Raw genomic sequence first — 21736 nt, 5'->3', positions numbered from 1 at the left:
TAGTACTGCCACCATTTCTTTTACAACAAGTTGCCAGCATTTTACCACATTGTTGAAATGATATACATTTGTAGTTAGGTAATTGAAAATAAGAAGTGTTTTTATCAAAAGAAATGATACCACAGACAAGGTCTGTAACATGATGTTCTCGCTCTCTCAGTCAATCTGAAAGACTATAAGACCTAAACTATGTACTGCACAAAACAGGATGATATGTTTCCTTTACAACTCAAATTCGAGCTCAAATTCAAATACAAAATCCAGATTTAAGTTTAAAGGACAAGTCATGGAGCCTGCTAAGCAACACTTGCAGCATGTCATCATTGTGCGTGTTATATACAGTGAACATAATCGTTTACAGTCAACCTCACTTTCGAAACACCTTACAATGTAAACCAATGCATTAAAAAATTGCTACCAATTTACCACGAATCCTCAGCTTTCAAAGAAAAATACACAATATTCACCTAGTTTAAAAAAATGTAAAATATATCAATGAAAATTATTTGAAACTCTGGTCATATCTCGTATAGAGCTTCTTCCGCATTCAATTAATCTCGTCAAGTTTGAAAATTCTAGTGTATACGAGGCATTCCTTACCTTGCATGTTGATTTTTCTATGAAAACTAAACCACCTTTCTGGTTAATATGTAGATTTCCTGATCATTCTACATGTAGCAGACATGGGTCAAAACATAATCCTCGACTCAACCCACAAACTTTCGGGTACACCATTCCAAGCCTATTTACCAATGTCCTAATTGGATTGGTCAACTAACATGATTGTGACTTACATGTACAACATGATTGCACTACACTTGCATAGTTAAGATGAATGTGCTCGAAAAATATACATAATTCAGTATGTAAAGTAAAACGCTCTATTTTTACATATTGCATCTTCAACTCTTCTATATCATACAATTACATTACTGTGACATATTTTCTACTCTAGCAGTATAGCTTTCTACCACCCTATTAAATTCCCAATATTTCTGATAAAAAACAGCTTCAAACTTCAAATAATATGCAGTAACCAAATGTGTCATAACAGATGTTGACTTTTCCATGGTCAGTAGTCTTACACTTAAGACATAAAAGGTACAAGTTCAAATATTCAAGATATTGAGCCAACATATTTAAACTCCAAATGTCATTATATGCTGAAAAAGTATTTAAAAAAAGAACAGTAATGGGTAGGATATTCAAACAATGTCTTGAAAAATGGTGTCAGAGGTGGGATTCCATTACCCACACCTGGAAAACCAGAAAAATTGCACCTAAATTTTACACAAACTACAGCTATACTGCCTTACAGCTCCCCCCGTTCATCCATCTGCCGTATCCTACGATATAACGGCTCTTCTAATGTCCCTGCCGCTCGCTTGCTCTTGGGGTGGTCCGGACCGAACACCACCAGGCATGTCTGGTACCACTTCTTGAAGTGTTTGTAGGAGTCCCTGTACTGTGCCCTGTCCTCGTAGTAGATGCCGATATTGATGTACAGACGGGAGGTCAGGATGTGGTTTTCTCCGTAGGTTTGTAGACACAGAGCTAAGGCTTCTTCATACAACTGCAGGAAAATCACCAAACACAAATTCTTGAATGTAAAAAAATAAACATTTTGTTAAAAGATCACAATTTCTGATGAAAAGACCATGGTTTGATTCATACTGTTTTTTTATGAATCAGTAAGTCAGTTTTTATGAATAAGAACGTCCTTGTCTACCTGTCCATGACATTGTACAATGCATGGAGTATTGTTTAGGGTGAGTTTTTGTGTGCATGTTTTTGTGTGAGACTGTGATTACTTGTGTGAGTGTGTGTGTGTGTGTGTTTGTTTGTTTGTTTGTTTGTTTGTTTGTTTGTTTGGGCCCGAAATCACGTAGTTAAATGATGACACTTGGGTGGTACTTCTTCACTGCAGACCACAAAAGGTCAGAATTCAGAGGTTGACAATATCTTGAATGGCAAATTGCATTTTTTTTCCAAACCAGAAGAATGAAATTGGCAAATCAACAAACCAAGGTATCAAATTCGTTAGGCCTAAAAAAAACCCTGTAATGTGATTGTAGTCTCATACATGTATATGGTCTAATGCTTGTCCTTGTATTCAAGTCAAAGACAGTAATAAACAGTAACTGTTGTGCCAAACAGATTCAGGTACAAAACAGAATAGCCTGACAGCCATTGTCCATTTTGTACCCGAATTTGTGTTAGCTCTGTTGGGATGGCACCCAGGCTACTCTAAGGTAGTAAAAGTGACCCATAAACATGAGAACCCATGAGAACATCAAAAGATAATGCACTATTGGACTGAATCAAACAAAAGTAAAAACAACTCATAAAGAAATAAGACAGTAAAGCTTGAACCGGTGAGACAGTAACACATCAAACTTGAAGATAAATTGCATAAGCAGTGATTGCATATTAAGTATGCACAGAAATGCACACTTACATTGTATATGTCAATATCTGATTTCCTTATCCGGAATTGGTTGCCTTGAACAAGCTAGTCTCATTGATGATTATTGCCTGTTAAAATCATATTAGTGCAAACTTTTCTGCTGGAAAATAAGCTGCAGCATAGCAGGTTAGGCATAGTGAATGCTTCAGAGGCTTTGGTGTCGATGTTTATGATTGACTCCATGAAGCAATGCCACACAGCGTTTTGCAGTGCAGAGGGAGAAACAGGTTTGTACTGGAATGTACCATGCATGCACGGGGGTGGTTATCACTCCCCATCCATCTGCCGTGCAATCATTTTGTAGTAATCCTCATTCAGCGTCCCCTCTGCTCTCTTGGTCCTGGGATGGTCCGGGCCGAAGACCACGGAGCAGGTCTGGTACCATTTTCTGAAGTACCTGAGTGCCTTCTGGTACTGCTGGTGGCTCTCGTGGAATATCCCGATGTTGACGTACAGACGGGACGTCAGGACGTGGTTTTCACCATAATATTCGAGGCACAGTCTAAGTGATTTCTGGTACAGCTGATTTGGGAGCGGAGTTTTGTTAGGACAACAGTTTCTAATCAGTCCCGGTGCATGTGTGTGTGTGTATGTGTGTGTGTGTGTGTAGAGGCTATGATTTGCTACCAACACATCATGTTTTTGTCTTGGGCTCCTACATATACATAGTAGGCTGTGGAATTCACTCCAAGCCTCAGTTTTACCTGCTAATTTAGATGTGAACACTTTCAAGACTGCAGTCCTCTTCAAGTCCTCATAGACCTATTGTATTGTATGGTGCACTTTTTGTGTTGTAAATGTGTATGTACTTTGAGGTGATTTGATGTGATATAGTCGAATGAGCCGTGCTTGATTAAAAAAATATGCATGTTGTGTCATATGTAGTAAGCAAAGGAGAATCATGTGACTGTTTTAAAGAATATAATTATACACATGGGTACATTTGTGTGTGTCATTGCACATGTAGCTCAGATAATCAACAAAATGGAAGACTTGCATGATTGCTGAGATGAATTCATGTGTACTCATATCTACATTGTAGCACCACAGTTATTGTATACCATTATACTATGACAGGTGGTTAACATCAACCCTGTCATGTATACGTACCTCCAGCTGAACCTGACTGCCTCTGTCTGCTAGGATGGCCTTGGTCATGATGGCTTCAGCAAGGTGCCCATCATCTCGCAACTTGGGAGAAAAAGGAGAAAAAAATGATCAATATGATGATGCATCTATTGGAAAAATGGGTTTGTCTGTCTTGTCATGTCTCTACATGTATGCCTACCTCTATCCTTCACACTAATTCTTTTTCATGAAAAAAATCTAATTTCTCTGATATTTGCAGAAAATAATGGAGTGGGTCAGAAAGAGATTCATCACCTTCCTGATACCGGTAATCTTTCCAGTACCGGTAAAATTGTGATAACAGAAAAAAAATTCAGGCTGGCTAGAACACTGCAGCTACAATCAGACTACTGTAACAGAGCACGTCGGCAGAATGTACTGCACCTGCGTGAAACCCGTAATGTATTGTACATAGCACTTCAGCAGAATGTCTCATATAAGGTTGTTTTCGCTCATATAAGGTTAGCATTTCGACAGTAGTTTCCAAATGTTATGTCGGAAAGAATATCCTCTGCAACAGGCAAAATTCTGATGCAACGTTGACCAAAACCCAACAAAAAACGCGAAAATACTGTTTCTGCCGACGTGCTCTGTAACAGTAACTGTAACTGTACTGAGTAACAGTCAAATTTTGTACTGACTTGTTTGAAAGTCTCCATGGCCAGGTCGATGTGTCTGTTGCCCTCCTGTGATGCCCGTGCCTTGTTGAGGAACGCCGCTGCATCGGGGTACTGCCTCTCATCCAGGAGACACGCCTGCCAACTCTCCATGTTAAAGGCCAGCTGCATCCGGGTTTTGGCGAGCTTAAACTGTGGGCAACATTCCAAATGTGACTTCACTCTGAGGGCTCAAAATGTTCTTTCTGCATACCTACACTGGTGCAGGTAACAATCATCGAAAATTACCTGAACCAGACAACTTTTACCTACACTGCTCAGACTTTAATGTATATGGATCATACTAAAAACTGTTCAGAAAACATTGCCATTAATTCTTTTTACTTCCAACCAAGCGTGATGCAGAATACCCTGTATTTTATTTCTATCCTACCCATTATAGAAAATTCAGTCATTTCAAAATTTGGTGTCCCTGAAAAAAAATTATCACAGCATCAATTCCAATTCCAACTGGTATTCTGGTATTCGACTTTTCAAATGTAGTGCATGTGGCGCAGGCCAAATAGGTGCGATTTATTCATAATGAAACTTTTGGAACCCTGTGTAATAACCAAATAGAGCCCTGTATGATACAGCTAGTAGTTATCACACAGGCTGGAACACCATATTGACTGTTATCACAGCACAGATATTACACAAAATAGTGTAAGGTGTTACCTTGTTTTTGTCTTCCTGAGGTAGAGTTTCCCTGAGCTCCACAGCTTTAGTGCCGTTGTCAATCGCTGGCCTGAGTTCTGTCAGTTGCTGAGGACTCACAAAGTCATACAGCTTCAGTTTCTGTAGGTAAAAACAAGTAGTAAATTGTTTGTAAAATACAATGTCATTAATAAATGTATACAGTAATGTTACAGTAGCTACATGTAGTAAGTATTGTTGTATGCAGATTCGTTGATGAAAGTTAGACATCCAGGTATTAACAAAATCAAACTCTACTACTGGATAACTTCCGGTCATTTCGAGTGACATTCACTTTAAAATTTATGAACTGAACTGAGAGAACTTATAACGTGAAGCATAGTATGATGTTCAGTCCAGTGTATACTCCTATGCAATCAATGTTAAAAGCACAATGCCTATTGTACAATGTACAGTTATAGGACCTGGTGTATTTATTAGGTTTGGTTAACACAGAACTGTGGCTGATATTGTTCAGTACCTCAGTATAGATGGTTGCTGTGAGTTCGTACACCTGAGCCATCCTTTCTGGCCGCCCTCCCAGATCGTCCTGCTCGATCCTGACCGCGGGAGCGAGCATCTCCTCCGCACCTTCATGCCGTCCTCCCTGAGTCCTGTACAACACACAAGCAAAGGTGGTTAGGGTAGTTGAATCTGAAGGTTCTGGGTTCGAATCCCTGGCAGTCCCCACTGTTCTACCCTTGGTAAAGGCACTTAACAAATGTTTCCTCACAGTCTTGACTCAGGTGCAAATGCATACCTAGCTTTGGTTAGGGAGGACGAAATCTGAATTCAACTCCTATCCTCTAGGATAGGATGTTAAGTCAGAAGTTCCGTTTTTGAGGAGAGCCACACCTCATCAAGCATGTTAAACATCCCACAACATGTATTGAAAAGAGTAAGGCTTTTGGGGTTCTTCCCTGCATGTCACTGAGTAGTCCAAATCTTACAGTCTGCTCTGAGCTTAACTACTTTAAAGAATGACCAAATTGACTTTGAAACTCCAGTTTTACTTCCCAGACATTGCTTTGGATGATTATAAGGACATCTCACTTACATGACTCTGGACACCTGTAGGTATCTCAGGCCCAGTGTCTCCTTGGGGACATCCCCCTTATTCTCCAGCTCCTTCAGAGATGTCTTGTACCTGGTCTCCATCTCTTCTGCTCCTCCAGCCTGGATAAAAGAACCAAGATTTCAGATGATTTTCTTGATGATAAATGTCAGACTAGTTCTGGACAGAAATCTGAATTTCACTCCATTGCCTTAGAGAGACATCAAATTTTAGATTGTTCCACTTTGACTCACAGCTCTCCAGTAAGCCAGCAGCTGACTGCTGTAGTCTTCATTGTACAGGTGATCAAACACGTCCCACTCCAACAGGCACTCAGCCAGTCTGCTGTGGTCACCTATCTTGGTCAGCTGGTAGGGGTACTCCTGAAAGGTCATAATATATAATGTCATGTACAAAGTGAGTATTACATGTACTGTCTGAAACTTTCATGTCAATAATTGTCAATAGCTTTAAATCTTCTTTATACTGATAAATCATTTCATAATGGCCAAAATACATTTTTGTACCAGGTTAACAGGTTGTTCTATAGGGATGATTTTCATATGTTTATATGATTATTCATATAAACACAGAAATCAACTTTTAGTAATGTTACTGTTGCCTTACCTCCACCCTTCTGTCTATGTTCCCCACATGTTGGAAGAAGTTGGCCAGTTTGCTGTGCCACCAGTTGTACCTGGCCTGGACCCTGTCTTCATCTGCATCATCAACCAGGAAATACCTACGGAACAAACATTCTAAGTACTTCTACCATTTTAAAGTATTATGTAGTAGATATTCCTGTGATGTAATCTTTAATCCATTATGCCAATTGAAAGTAGTCAAAGGTGACATTAAAGGCATCCAATGCCATCTTAGTCAGCAAAACTGGATAATCAAGTTTTCTGGTCATTCTTTTAATGTCGTGGTAAGTTGAATTAATCCTATCCCATAGCATACTGACATCTGTGAAGCAAAAATGCAAATTACGATGTCACTGACAGAAAACAGTTGCTTGTTTTGTATTGTAGGCTAGTTCTAGCTAACTTGTATTGATGGGTGGTGCCCAAGTCACCACTTGTACTTGGTTTTTAAATTGCCGTCCTGAAATTTCATTGGAAGCCTTTAAATTACTGCCATCCTATAATACATGTACATGCAGAATATAGATAATGATGAATGAAATATATGATTTTATGACCTACTTTGACCTGACAGCTTTGCTGAGGGACCTGTGGTAGAAATCTAGTCTGCCCTCCCCACTCTCACCAAACGGGCGCAGAAATGTGCGCAATCCACGGTAAACAACCGCCCACTTTGCCATCGGTAGAATCTCAAGCTTTTCAACGTTGGCTTTTCCTGAAAAAAAATTTCAGAAACTTTAAGATTAAAAACAATAATTTTAAAGTTGTGGTAAGGTATAAATTTTGTCATGTACACGTGACACTGTGTAACAATGTAGCAAGCAGTGCATTTTAAATGTATTGAATTTCAAATTTTTGAAAGCTCCGAATTATTCTATGGAACATTTGGAAGCCTCTGGGATAACTAAAATGTAAATAGAACCTGACTGTGTAATACATGTACTGCTAGTTATTACACATATCAGAACAGTATTGAACGTTTTCGCAACCCAGGTATGACAATGTACTACTGCCCTTACCTCGTTTTTTGTGCGGCATGTCTTTAGGCATGAGGTTGTCCTCATCAGCCAGTATCCTCAACAGTTCAGTCTCCAACAGTCCGGTGTTGGAACACTCCAACAGACACAGAGTAGCCACCAACAGGTGACCACCATTTTCCTCTTCAAACCTTTCCAGAACCTGTGTCAACAAACTGGAACCACCCATTGTACAATTACCATTTCATCAAGAACATCATATTGGCATTAAAATTTGTACTTATTTTTGTCTGGTGCAGGGCTAATGTTACTTGCAACAGTGCAAATATGCAGAAAAAAAGGATTTTTAACACTGAACATTATGAATTGCATACACAAGGAGTGTAGATTCATTGAAACAAAATACATGTAAGAACACTTGGAAGCCTGTGTGTTAACCAAATAGAACCCCATGTGATATCTCTTGTTATCATATGGGCTGAAATATCTGTGTGGAATGTTATCACATTTTAGATTTATACATATTATACATAACCCAGAGCTTACTTTAAGAGTCCATCTGCAAGACCCTCGATCTTCTTGGAGACTTTCTCGAACACCCCGTAGACCCTGAGCTCCTCACAGGCGATGGACAGCCAGAGGGGGTTAGCTGAGGAGTCCTTAGACAGCAGACTGTTCATCTGGGAGTGGTCCAGTCTCTTGTTGTACTTTGATAACATCGTCCGCACTATTTCCTGGGGAAAAAAAGGTGGATACCTGATTGGTCAGGAGATCAAAGGACAATGTTCAGAGCACCCTGACCAACACCAACCTACAGTGTAAATAGCCTTTTCACTGAGTCAGCACCTATTCTTGTCTCTGATTGGCAAATCTTAGTCAGTGCAAAACAAAATTTTGCAAGCTCATAGGCTATCTCTAAAAGTGCCCTGCTCTAACTTAAGCAAAGAGTAGAGTGCCCAGATGTAATGAAGGGTATAAAAGGAAGTGTTATACCACCTTCTGTCATTGTGATGAATGAAGACTTTTGATTGAATTTGAATAAAAAAATTGAAACTGGTAAATCTCATTCTTCTGATGCCCAATTGACTTAGGGTGGGAAATATAACCGGCTGCTGCTGCACTACATGTCTGCAAAGCTGTTGTGTTACTCTGAGGGGCTGTTATACCAGCTATAAAGTCTTCATACAATTAATACAAGTACCTGTCTTGCTTGTTCATCCAGTGGCTCCAGTGTGGTTTCAATAGGCTTGATGGACCTGGTCTTGAGGGCCTTGTGAGGAGGTGTGTCTCCAATCATGGAGAACACACATCTGATCTGAGGAGCCAGTTTCCCCGGCAGCCAGCTCATGTTCATGGCAGCAGCAACCTCCTCAAACTGGGAGACAAAAAATAAAAATAAAAACATTAGTCACAGTACTACATGTAGTCTTAATCTGCTCAGTCACACATAATTCTCAATTCAGGGCTACTTATGGGGCATTCATACAGACTGAGTCAACTTTTGCTTGAAAAACTTGAACTAGTTGCATGTGTATAACACAGCCACTTTTTATGCAAACCTTCAAGCCAATGCCTAGCTGGGGCATGAGAAAATGAGACCATCACATAAAAAAGTCTTCAGTTTTTCATATTAATAGTATTCATCAATCTCTAAAACAAATTCATACCTTTTACATGATACATGGATTCAAAACCATTACAAATCAAATTTGTATGTCTGTTGAGATACAGGCCTCAGTAGTAAGACTGACAATACCTGATTGACAGCATCTAGGATGATGACAGTTGGTCTGGTGTTTGGGTTGGACAGCACTGCTGTCGTCAGCTGTACTGTAGACTCTAGGTCTTTGGGCATGGTGGAGTCCTGGAGTAATACAATCATAATCAACATAATTAATCATTATTGTAACAAGATGTTCACAGTGTTAAACAGAGACCATCTGTCCTAACAACTGATCAGGTAAGCACGTCGGCAGAATGAACTGTGCCAGTGTGAAATCCGTAATGTACAGTACTGTACTATTTGACCCAGTGTTGACGTCACACTTCAGAGAAGCCACCTTTTCAAGGAAACCAGAGTGACTAGTCAAAAGCTTAGTCAGAACAAGTTCTCTTTTGTTGGAACCAAAAGTTTTGACTCTGAACATGATAAGAAGACTTGTTACTCACATTGACCACGCCCAATTCCTTCAGCAGTCTCTTCAGCATGAGTTCCAGGTCTGTGGATCCTGGTGTGGCACCAACAAAGTGAAAGAACACATGCCAGCCTTTGTCTCCTGCCCTGAAAGATCCATTATATACAAGCCTCTCATTAATCTTAAGTTCAGTGAATTTCAAAGTTTCATCATGTTGGCAAGGAAACACTGTTCTTATGACACAGAGATTGTAATAATTATCAGTTTTGACTCAAGGAAGACTTGTTAAGTGAATTTCAAAGTGATCCAGTTAAGCTCAAAAAACTCAATGAACAGTTCAGCAATAACTCTTTAACTAGTCATGACAGAGATGGCAGACAATATGTACAGTGCAGTACAGGTTCATTGTACCAGGGAAATTCCCCTATCTCTCACAGTGGACCAACATTGTGAATGTCGAGTGAGAAATTTTTCTGTGTCCAGAGGCAGGGTCAAAACTACATATGCTACTACACGTACATTTGTACATGTACATGACAACTTGTACAGGGGACATAGGGTTAAGTATATGACAGATCAGACCATACATACCCGGGGATTGTGTTCTGTAGGGCGTTAACAACTGTATCGTTGGCTGTTCTTGCCATGACAGCAGACTTCCCTGACCCTGGTCCTGCCACTAACACCAGCGGTGCTTCTACTGCAATCCCAGCAATGTGGTCCTGAATCTGTGGCACAAACAGGTTAAACATGTTAACTTTTCATTATAGCTCTTTCATTTCACGTGTTGGTAACACATCAAAGACAATGAAATTTCGGGCCGTCGGGCGATCGGACCCATGGCATGGTCGAACTGTTACCTCTGGTGATATGGAATACACTGCGTACATGTAGTATTCTATATGACCCGAAAGCAGATTAACTTTGACATGACATTTCAACTGACCTCTCTCAGCACCAGGTCCCTCCCCAACACCACCTCCGCACGGTTCTTCATGAATGACTGCAAGATGGAGGAGACAAAATCCAACAGGAATTCTCGGTTCATGTATTTGCCACTACATTCTTTACATCTACTTTTATTCACATGTATCCACTATACCTACTCTGCTCACATCCAAAACAATACCTCCACTCCAGGAGGTAGTTATCTTGTGGTATCTGTAGACAACAGCAGCTATGAAATTAGATTTGTTGTTTTCATAAAGGATTGATATTTAAAACGTCATTTATTATATTATAATAGTATTACACATACTTATAATGTTCTCCAAATCTAATTCTCAAAAAATACAACCAAACGACCCACCTCGTGAGCCTCCCTCTGTCTCTGGTAAGGGTTGGCAGGGGTGTTATCAAGGGGATACTGCCTCGAGATCCTGTCTTTGAAGAACTCCAGAACCTGCAAAAATCATAGAAGCCTTAGGGCAATCAAGGTATGACCAGATAATGGATGAATGGATGGATGGATGGAAATAAAAAAAGTTTCTGGAAGAGGAGTTTCCAAGGTGAATCTTACCTTTTGTGTAAAGACCCCATCCAGCCCCTTCAGATATACCTTGTCCCTGTCCTTGTCGATGTAGTCAAACTCACAGTCATAGTAGATCACTCTGTTCTCCTGGGGGGAAATACACAAGGACAATCAAACATAGTACTGAATCCAAGCACTCGCAGCAGTAAACTTGCTGGCCACCACTACTACTGTTTGTGAAAGATAAACTGTTAATAGTAATTATAGTAAAATTATTATGTTCTCGTCAGTTGGTAAAATATTACAGAGTACTGTCAATAATGTCACAGCTGGGGTGGTATTTAGTCAATTTGGAAGGTAAATTTCAAGACTAATCTACCCCTCAAAAATCATGACCATAGCATGTCTAGAAGACAAGACACCAAACCTGGAAGTGTGACTGCAGTACCCTCTAAAAGCCACTAGAATGTCAAACTTGACCTTTGTATTCCCGACCCAACCTACCTACCAAATATCATAAAGACACATCTTCAGTTGTCAGAGCTACAAAATTCCAAACAAAAAGGCCCACTGCAGTTTTTTTAAAGCAGCATATTTGGCTACAATGTCATGTATGTGTGACCCAGGCTTTAACTAACAACACAATTAACTTCCATGGTAATACTGACTAGAAGAGTTAAAGTTAGAGAGAGAGTTAGAGATCAACTTGAAGATGAAGGAAACCTACTGAAAATCGATTCTGTAACATGGTCTTCAGCATCTTCATCTTATGAGATGCCATGGGGTTGTCGTCCAAAAACTCCTTTTTGTGAAGGTCTGGTACAGTGTCCATAAAGGAGGCATTTCTGATCATGAACAGAGCTGTCGGAAGAACAAAGAAAAATATGAGGAATGTGTGTGAATTGTGTTGACAAATCATAATCAATATGCACTTTTTTACTTGGCTTACTCCACTACACGGAAGTAAAAGTTTTGGAATAACATGTTTTGGAATTCTCCAGCACCTGAAAGATTTTTCCCCAACTTTACTCCAACAAGCATATTTGTACATAATTATTGATAGATACACAGTACAGTATGCAAGTAGTGTCTGTCTAAAGTTCACAGGGTTACAGACTTTAACATATACAGCTGTTTCTACATAGTACATGAAAAAGTTGCAGAATGTAAGGTAAGAAGGTAAGAATATAGCATATTTTGCTAGGGATACGTGCAAATGATTATAATCCCCCTAAGAGTATAGATGATGAGTTCATTTCTATATTCTATATTCTATACTGCTGAAAGATGAGAGCGTGAGACTCACAGTTTGGGTTGTCTCTCCTGTAGGCAGCGTGCATGATCTCCATCTCAGTAACAGACAGTCCAAATATCCAGCGATACTCGTCAACAACAGCCTGGGGGACCTCTTCTACTGCAGGCACCCAACCGCACCGCTCACTAAAATATACATGTACAACACCATTATATAGTACAGAATTAAGTTTCTTTAGTTCACAAATTCAAAGTTTTCATGTTTAAACATTCCATGTTTAGGCCATACCAAGTCCAGAAGATCAGGTCCAGTTCTGAACCGGAGCCTGGACCTGATTATACATTGTACAGTCACTGTTACCGGTATGATGTTTATTTGTAATGCACAGACATATCAATTTAGGCTAATCTAGGTTCATTCAGGATTACTCAGTATCTCTTTTATCCTTTATAGCCTGATTACCTATTATACTGTGACGGTCTGGTATTCATAATTTTTTGTGGTACTTTTAAGTTAAACTTTTGCAGGTTATGTCGTTACAGTACTGATATGCAGGGTACATGAAATAAGAACATACCTTGTCATATTGACAAAAAATGGCATGACGTTATCCTGGTGACACCTGTCAATCTCACTCAGACATGTGCGCAGGGTGGTCTCTGTGGTGGTGTCTTTAGGGACGCCCTACATTATGTACATGTAAATAGCACAACCTATTTTTTTGAAGACTTGAAGTTTAAAGACTTATCAACATTTACATTGCATAAGAACAGCACAATAATGCAAAAAAGTCATAACAGGAAACTGCATTTACTGTCATTGAACTACAGTATGTCAGGAAATTTCTGTATCCTGGGAAATTGGGTGCACAGCTCCAATTTTGGGTGCACTAAGGTGCACATGCACCTAGTATTTCGAGCCCTGACATAGCAGGGCTGTCCTATGGCAACATTAATTTTGTAGCTCCTGACAGTCAGGTTGACTTGTGTTTTATAATCCATCATTATTAAGGTATGTACGTCATCTCCCTGGCAACCTGATAAACAACATGCATATTTTATAACTCAGCAGACCTTCAATGACATTTGAGTGGACCTGAGTTTTGTTTGTCTTCTTTGTCTTCTAAATGACCTACATTTTACACATAACTGACTGAGATAATTGAGAACAAGTTACTGCTGCAGAATGAATAAACATTTTGATTCATGTCCACCTTTTTTATACCTTTTTTCTGCACCTTTTTTGGGAAGATGCCCTCTTTTTGATGGGAACATGCCCCTAGACCCTATTCAGCACTCTGCATAGCAAAAGTAATTGAGATGATGGGAAAAAATCCAGGCTGGCTGGAAGTCTGGAACATTGATCTACATTTATTTGTGTGAACTCACCCATCTCAGGTCACACTCCACCAGATGTAGCCTCCTACTCTCACACCAAAGTCTCAGGTCAGGGAACACCTAGAAATCCAACACATTCTCACTGTCAACTTCTTGTTTTGAACTTAAAATACTGTATTAGTGTAGCGTAAAGATTGTAACTTTTGCAGATAACTTTATAACTCTCTAGAAATGAGTCACCTTACCTGTTTTACCAACATTTCCCTTTCTGCTTTGAAGTCCTTGAATGTTGAGGACACGAATATTCTGATGGTTTTCCATCCCGACCTCTTGATCACAAGGTTCTTGCCCTTTTCAGCAGACTTGTCCACTGTACCTTCAACCTGTATTCAACAGTATAACAGAATGTCAAAAGAAAATACATATAATTTGTCTGTTTCTAGCAGCATATACAAATTCTGTACTACCCAACAAACAAACACAAAATGTTCACTGCAGTAACTTAGAAACCTGCCATAAAGTCCATTCTCGGACTTGACCTTTGTCTCTCCAACTGTAACTTGCCAACCAAAAACCATGAACATTCATCCATGGCTTCTAGACTTATCCTGTTCTTAAACAAACAAACAAACAAACAAACAAACAAACAAACAAACACAAAAGGTCCACTGCAGTAATGAATGAATTTACCATCAGGCCCATTCTCATACTTTGTCTCCCCAACAGTAACTTGCCTATCAAAAATCATGAACATCCACTCATGTCTTCAAGAGTACTAGTTGTGCCACCTACATCTACAGTCACTCCACCATATCCAAACCGAAAACATAGCCTTCTGGCAGAGGTAATAATCATTTCAATGACTGAAAGCCACAACATCTTTGTCCATGAGCTTGCTGTTTTGAATCTCTTAATTCAGAAACTTCCCAATGCCAACAAAAGGAAGCAAAAGAAAACTTATATAACGAATACATAAATACATAAAAAACAGGGTTTTGCGATATGAATATTTATAACTCAGGGTTTACATAATAGGAATTAAGCCAGACTAATTTAGACTTATATAACGTTTTATCATAAAACACTGCACTGCGGCAGAATTCCACCACTGACGTGTCCTAGCCTACAAGGAAACTACAGCAGGACAAACCGGCCTTTAGTTATCAACCTTCTTCTGACATCAACCAACTGAAGATACTCTGACTAGCCTTTGGTAAGACCTAAGGTAAGACTGAAGAAATTTTCAAAGGTAAGACTTTACATTTTCTGTTTATGTTAGAGGTATTCATATGCCAGGGCACAGACTTTCATTCTACCGGCAGAAATCCCTGTGCGAGTACCAACAGAAACTCGTCTTGTTAGTGTGATGGTCATTCAGTACCATGGACAGTACTATCAGTGTGGCTGTCATTCAGTACCAAGGACAGTGTTGTAAGTGCTATGATCATTCAGTACCAAGGACATTGTTGTAAGTACTATGGTCATTCAGTATCAAGGACAGTGTTGTCAGTATGGATGTCATTCAGTACCAAGGACAGTGTTGTCCGTGCTATGGTCATTCAGTACCAAGGACAGTGTTGTCAGTGTGGATGTCATTCAGTACCAAGGTCAGTGTTGTCAGTGCTATGGTCCTTTAGTACCAAAGACAGTGTTGTCAGTGGGGATGTCATTCAGTACCAAGGACAGTGTTGTCAGTGCCATGGTCCTTTAGTACCAAGGACAGTGTTGTCAGTGTGGATGTCATTCAGTACCAAGGACAATGTTGTCAGTGTGGATGTCATTCAGTACCAAGGACAGTGTTGTCAGTGTAGATGTCATTTAGTGTCAAGAACAGTGTTGTCAGTGTGATGGTCATTTACCAAGGATACTAAGGATAGTGTAACATTGCTGTTAATGTGACATCTGAAAGTTTCAGCAGTCGCTGATCACCATGTGTTAACTTATATACTTCTTAAGGCTAGGCTCATATTTCTTGCTACTTTGTTCTTGTTGTCAGGACACCATGGGAAGAATGCTGAGATACTTGCTGATTTTCCTTCTCATCATCCTGAAGGATACCAGAAGCTTCTGGCTACTCAATAATAAGCCTCACTGCCAGAGTAAAAGTAGATGTAAGCTACTCACACACTGCAAATGCGACAAACTTGGCCTCACAGGCATCCCTCAGAACCTGCCAACATCCATCTCGATCTTGGATTTGAGAAGTAATAAGATTACATCTATACGTCCGCCAGATCTCACAAGGTACAGGCACCTGATAGCATTAAACCTAGGCTACAATCAAATAATAGAAATTATGCCTGGTACATTCTCAAAACTACAAAAGCTCACAGTATTGTGGCTGTACCACAATAGCATAAATGAAATTAAGCCTGGTGTGTTTTCAAATCTACCGAATCTCAGAAATTTGCACCTTGGCCCCTCTAATCAAATAACTGAGGTTCGGGCTGGTGCATTCTCAAATATACCAAAGCTCACAGATTTGAGACTAAACAACAACCAAATTGCTGACATTCAACCAGCTGCATTCTCAAATCTTCCAAAGCTCACAACGTTGTACCTGAACAACAATCAAATAACAAAAATTATAACTGGTGTATTTTTAAACCTACCAAGTCTCACAATCTTGCACCTAACCGGCAATCAAATAATTGACATTCAGGCTGTTCCATTTTCAAATCTACAAAATCTCGCAGAGTTACACCTAGGCAAAAACCAAATAACTGCAATTCAGCCAGATATACTTTCAACTCTTCCCCTGCAGCTACACACATTGTCCCTGGATGGAAACAATATAACTGAGATTCAGCCTACGGCATTTTCAAATCTGCAACAGCTCAAAAGTTTGCAGCTGGCACGCAACCAGATAACTAAGATTCTTCCTAATGCAATTTCAAATCTACCACAGCTAAAAGATCTGTACCTAGAATCTAACAACATAAATGAGATTCATCCAAAAGCATTCTCAAACCTCCAACAGCTCCAAAGTTTGTACCTGCACTCAAACAAGATATCTGCTCTTCCCCTGTCAGTGTATGGTATGTTGGCATCTATTCCTCATGTAACAATTGACAAAAACCCCTGGCGGTGCGACTGTAAGATCATGGTTCCATTCAGGCTAAAACTGCACGGGCTTCATTCATTCGGAAACAAAATAGTTTGTTCCCATCCTGCCAAATTCTCTGGAAAGAAGCTTAAAGATATCAACTCCGAAGACCTTCTCTGCAAAGTAACAACCATATCACCTGTGCCTCAGTTAGAAAGTGGTGACAACTCCTACAATGGCACCACTTACGCATATAACACCCCTGGCTATCACTGGAACAGCAGAGAAAATGCTGGATCAACAGAACGCCCTGTAGGTACCATATTTGCCACACTGCCTGTAAATGCAAGTAAACCGGAAGGCAACAGTTCCTACAGTGGCCAGTTGGAAAGTGCTTTTAATAACAACACCTGCACTCGCACCGCTTCCAACTCCTCTTGCTATCGCTGGTACTTTAATCGAAATGCTGGCCAAACAGCACGCACTGTAGACACCACATTCACCACAAGTAAACCAGGAAACAGCACTTGTCATGTATCTGCTCCCAGTTTCCCCCCACTAGTTGTCACTGCATCTGTCTGTGGTTCAATAGCTGGCACTGTCCTGATTGGTACCGTCATTCTCGCAATCTGGTACAAGAGGAGGGGTGGGAATTCCTGTTCAGGCAAAGACCCCAAAAATGTTTCAAATGACAGAAGTCTTCAAGTGAAGACAACGCCAGCTGTTTTACAGCCAAATGATGCCTACGAAAGTCTTGACACCCCACAAAAGAACCTGCACGAGAAACAAGGCCCAGGTCAAGCAAAAAGTAGTCTTATTGATCAAAAGTTTGGTTCACCTGAAAGTTTAAGCAGCAAAGACAATACTGACCATGACCACCAGTATGAAAATAGTGACCAACATGATCAGACAGGGCAGGGTCAGTCTCGGGCCATCACTGCATCCAACACAAACACCACAACTGCTGTAGTGGCCAGTGGCCATGATGATCACCTGACAGTGTATGAAAATAGTGACCAACATAATCCCAGTGACCATGATCACCATTATGAAAATAGTGACCAATATAGGACAGGGCAGAGTCAGACTCAGGCCATCACTGCATCCAACAAAAACACCACAGCTAGTACTGCAGTGACCAGTGGTCATGATCATCAGTATGAAGATATGAGCCAACATAACAAGACAAGACAGGGTCAGTCTCAAGCCATCACTGCATCCAACAAAAACACCACAGCTACTGTAGTCACCTGCAGTGGTCATGATTATCAGTATGAAGATATGAACCAACAAAATCAGACAGGGCAGGGTCAGCCTCAGATCATCACTTATCATGATGATTTGTTCCAAAATCATTATGGTAGTAATCGAATATACTCCACAGAACAGGTCATGTTAGAGCCCAATTGTGTTTACAAATGTAAGAATGTTCAGACAGGGCAGGGCAAACCTCAACAGGCTGTCAGTGATGAACTGATGGATAATAGAACTTCTCTAGTATACACCACAGAACCGGCTGTGTCTGAGCCTAATCAAGCTTACAAAATGTAAAAATGTTCAGACAGGGGCTTTAGAATGGTCCATACTTCTTATTGCTTGCTTTAGTGCTTTGCTTTAGTGCCTATACAAAAGAGACATAGCAGTTGTACCCATATTACTACCTGTGTACTACCACTAGCCCTCTAGTGTAGTGTCGTTGTACAATTATAATAATTATATATCTATATATTATGCATCCCATTCCAGGGCTTTAGAAATAGAGTGTTGTCCTTACATATACATGTACACCAAAAATGGGGGAAGGATTTTAGCTTTTATGTAAATATTTACTTAGTAAGCCACAATTCATTCAGTGAAATCTTTACAAAATTTGTTTACTTATAAATACTAGAGATATCATTCATGCATCCATTATAAACCATTTGCTGTTTGAAGTAATTTTGATTTTCATGTCTACATGTAGTCCTTTTGATTACAGCAGGTTTCAAACTACTACGTGTTTTAACTTTAACTTCGCTGTGAATAGTGTCTCAATATGGATTGCGTCATTTTTGTATTTACTCTGTATTTGTATATCAGACCTTTCATATGGGTCAGTTGGTGCTCAGGATATATTAATCATTGATGCATAAGCATGTCGGCAAAATGTGCTGCGCCTGCACTAACCAATATTGTACAGTACATAGAAAATGTCTCGTTTAAGGTCATCCTTGCATATTTTTTTTAAGGAAAAAATTTATTGATACCCCGTCTATGGTTTAGAAATGTTGTGTTTGGAAAAGATATTATCTGCAACAGAAGAACAGAAAAAATTCTGATGCAACTTGACCAAACATCCAACAAAACTGAAAAATCCTGGTTCTGCCGACTAAATTTGCTTGATGCGTTAATTAACAACTCTAGACTGCAGGAACTGGTTAAATATTCATCTTATAATTTACACAAGAGAAATTGTATTCAGTAAATTTTTGACTAGCTTAGAGTGAAAGTAAGTATTCCACTGTACTACTGTCTGTAGTGTACTAAGTGAAAAACATTGCATTAGTCATTTTGAGCTGCACTATTAGTATTATATATTAGGCCATGTAAGATTTGCAAATCAGATTCAGGGCCAAATCCGCAGTAAGCAGATTCGTGGCCCCGTCTGAACAACTTGAGCCGGTTTAGTTTGGTCTGAGATATGTGACTTACCTGAAACCAATGTGCAAGGCTATAATAAGACTTTACCAGTATGAACAGGGTCTAAGTCAATAAAAAAAGTGTGATGCCTTGCTTCAATATATGGCTGCAATAGCCATAGCCAGCTGACTGTATTGTACATGCAATTTGTAAAATCATATTTTGTTTGGGACTATATGGCATCAATTGTCCAATATTATTTCAGTTCTCTTAGCACTCTGATTGTATATCTTCACATAGTCAAACAAACAATGTCAATGACCTGGATTATATCATGTAGCAAGTGCAAGTGGCAGGACAGAGTTGGAGGGGCTGGTCACCACATACTGTATATGTTTGTGTTTTAGTGTGAATGAACCTTAAACAGTAGTTTGTTAGGTCATAGACCATGTGAGATTGTGACCATGTGAAGGTAAACATAATGCATTTGCTTTGCAAACGTCACCTTAAGTTTCTAGCTCTTACTTAGTTACTATCATGATTTATTTTATTGAAATTAGAAAAAAAATGAAGAGGCAAACCAAATGATTAAACTGATGTGGCCTGATGTGAAGAAATGAGTCTAACCTGTAGCCATGCGTTCTCCACCTGTGACTGGTAGTTGTAGTTGTGGGACGCTCCACAGCCCATAGTTGTCTCACCTCCAGAACCAAAACACAAGAAAACTGCTTCTACAAGATGGAACTGGTAGTACTACAGAGAGACAAGAAATCAACAGACTGAGTTAAGATTACTTATCAAGCAAAATTCTTAACAACTTTTTTTCATCTACACAAATCTTTTTCCTGTATTTACGATAGTCTAATATTAAGTAAATACAGGAAGTACATGGTGTGTGCTAATAACGTTATACCTGCAAATGTCTATAACATTTGTATTCTGTAGCCTGGAATCCATCCATATGAGCTATTTGCCAGTTCTAGAGGTGCCCTGGCAAGAACTAGAAGAGTTTGCCCAAACTAGATGCTAGATTTTGCGCAAGAATTCTAAGAAAACTTCAACTCAAGCAACTGAACGGATTTTAAAAATCTATACAGTTGCTTGAGGAACTGTTTTCTTGTGTATCTCATTACCTGGATGTCTAACCTTCATCAACATTTGAAAATTTTATCCATAATATTTTTGTCCAGTTTGCCACCAAATGGTACACTGCTATGTGAGTTAGAGAAAGAAGGACTATCAGTGATCCTTGATATCCTTAAGCTTGATTAGAAGTAAATGGATGTACGTTTTTATTAGTTGGTGACAATAAAGCCAAAAATTTAGTACAAGGTGCGTTTGGTGTCACTGTGAATTCTACAAATTATAGAACCGCCATGTTGAAGTAGTCTAACACCTAAACAACAAGTTAACCACAAGCAAAACTGTGTCATTCGTGTAGTAACACGTATTATAGTCGTCAGTAAACATATGCGAGATCTGCATATGACAACGGCATGACAAAGTGAGTACCGTGTAGCTATAGTTACGACCATCACACAACTAGGCTGGATTATCAACCTTTGAGTCTAGATAAATACCTCGGATAAAACCAAGACACGCGATTTAGGACATACCATACAAAGGTACATCCCTTATCTCTAGCGTAAACGTGTTTCTCACGAAACCACGGTCTTTTCTATTCGCCACTAGACTATCGATGCAATAGCAAAAGAAGACAGTCAAAACAGAAAAATGTAGCCTAATAGTGAGAATAATTAGCAGGAGCATCGTACAGTTCATTGCTGTAGGTATGATGAGCTTTTTCACACTCTACATGACCTATAATCGGATCCCTTTTGCCCGATTCGTACCCCGTTGCAAGGCTTGGTGGAGGCTCTTTTCACCCTTCATTGGGCTCTAGACTGAAACAAGACCTACCTGAACTGTTCACATGTTATACCCAGCACCTGCCCAGCACATAAACAGTTGAATATTGCAGGAAGACGAGTCGAAACGCCACAAAAATGTCCCCGAGGCTATTTTGCTGCTCATCACCAAGGAAGCAACTTTCTCCCGACCTTTGACCTTTTCCCATCATGCCATTTGTTAGGGGCGTGTCCGTGAAAAATCAAAGGGCAATGACCTCGCGACTGAATTAGCCTTTAGCAGGCTTCAGAAGCGGCTGAAAAGAGTAGAAAGTCGCTAAATAGACAGAAAACCATGGAGTTTTTACCTCCATGAGAAAACATACAAGATACAAGGGAGCTAG

General features: G+C 39.7%; 1 protein-coding gene across 3 annotated transcripts; it reads right to left on the bottom strand.

The window, feature by feature from the left end:
- Positions 1-1049: 1049 nt before the first annotated feature.
- Positions 1050-21557, bottom strand: LOC109486255 (TPR repeat-containing protein DDB_G0287407-like). 3 transcript variants are annotated; one of them, XM_019790003.1, is made up of 26 exons: positions 21406-21557; positions 20113-20238; positions 14066-14203; positions 13872-13940; positions 13061-13167; positions 12535-12668; positions 11956-12089; positions 11277-11375; positions 11067-11159; positions 10704-10760; positions 10349-10485; positions 9792-9903; positions 9379-9486; positions 8824-8997; positions 8169-8356; positions 7665-7837; positions 7207-7360; positions 6629-6743; positions 6256-6384; positions 6005-6123; positions 5429-5561; positions 4930-5049; positions 4237-4404; positions 3578-3658; positions 2713-2989; positions 1477-1573 (listed from the first exon to the last, which is right to left on the bottom strand). In XM_019790003.1, exons 2-25 carry the CDS (start codon positions 20173-20175, stop codon positions 2735-2737), a joined length of 3060 nt encoding a protein of 1019 aa, XP_019645562.1. In that variant the 5' UTR covers positions 20176-20238; positions 21406-21557; the 3' UTR covers positions 1477-1573; positions 2713-2734. The 3 variants fall into 3 exon arrangements, with proteins under 3 accessions (XP_019645561.1, XP_019645560.1, XP_019645562.1); XM_019790002.1 differs by lacking the exon at positions 2713-2989 and having other exon boundaries at positions 1050-1573; positions 20113-20241; positions 21406-21556; XM_019790001.1 differs by lacking the exon at positions 2713-2989 and having other exon boundaries at positions 1050-1573; positions 21406-21556.
- Between the last annotated feature and the right edge of the window lie 179 nt (positions 21558-21736).

This window comes from Branchiostoma belcheri, unplaced genomic scaffold (genome assembly GCF_001625305.1).
Source record: "Branchiostoma belcheri isolate BF01 breed outbred unplaced genomic scaffold, Haploidv18h27 scaffold8, whole genome shotgun sequence".
Taxonomy (NCBI): domain Eukaryota; kingdom Metazoa; phylum Chordata; class Leptocardii; order Amphioxiformes; family Branchiostomatidae; genus Branchiostoma; species Branchiostoma belcheri.
Note: the sequence above shows the minus strand (reverse complement) of the source record. Positions and strands in the feature narration are given on the sequence as shown.

Excerpts from the sequence above, each read along its gene's own strand:
- LOC109486255 (XM_019790002.1), bottom strand. The coding sequence starts at position 20,175 with ATGGGCTGTGGAGCGTCCCACAACTACAACTACCAGTCACAGGTGGAG. Across the intron at positions 5,562-6,004 it reads CTACAGGTGTCCAGAGTCAT|GACTCAGGGAGGACGGCATG; the intron begins GTAAGTGAGATG and ends TGTGTTGTACAG. Across the intron at positions 5,050-5,428 it reads CAGCAACCATCTATACTGAG|AAACTGAAGCTGTATGACTT; the intron begins GTACTGAACAAT and ends TTTTACCTACAG.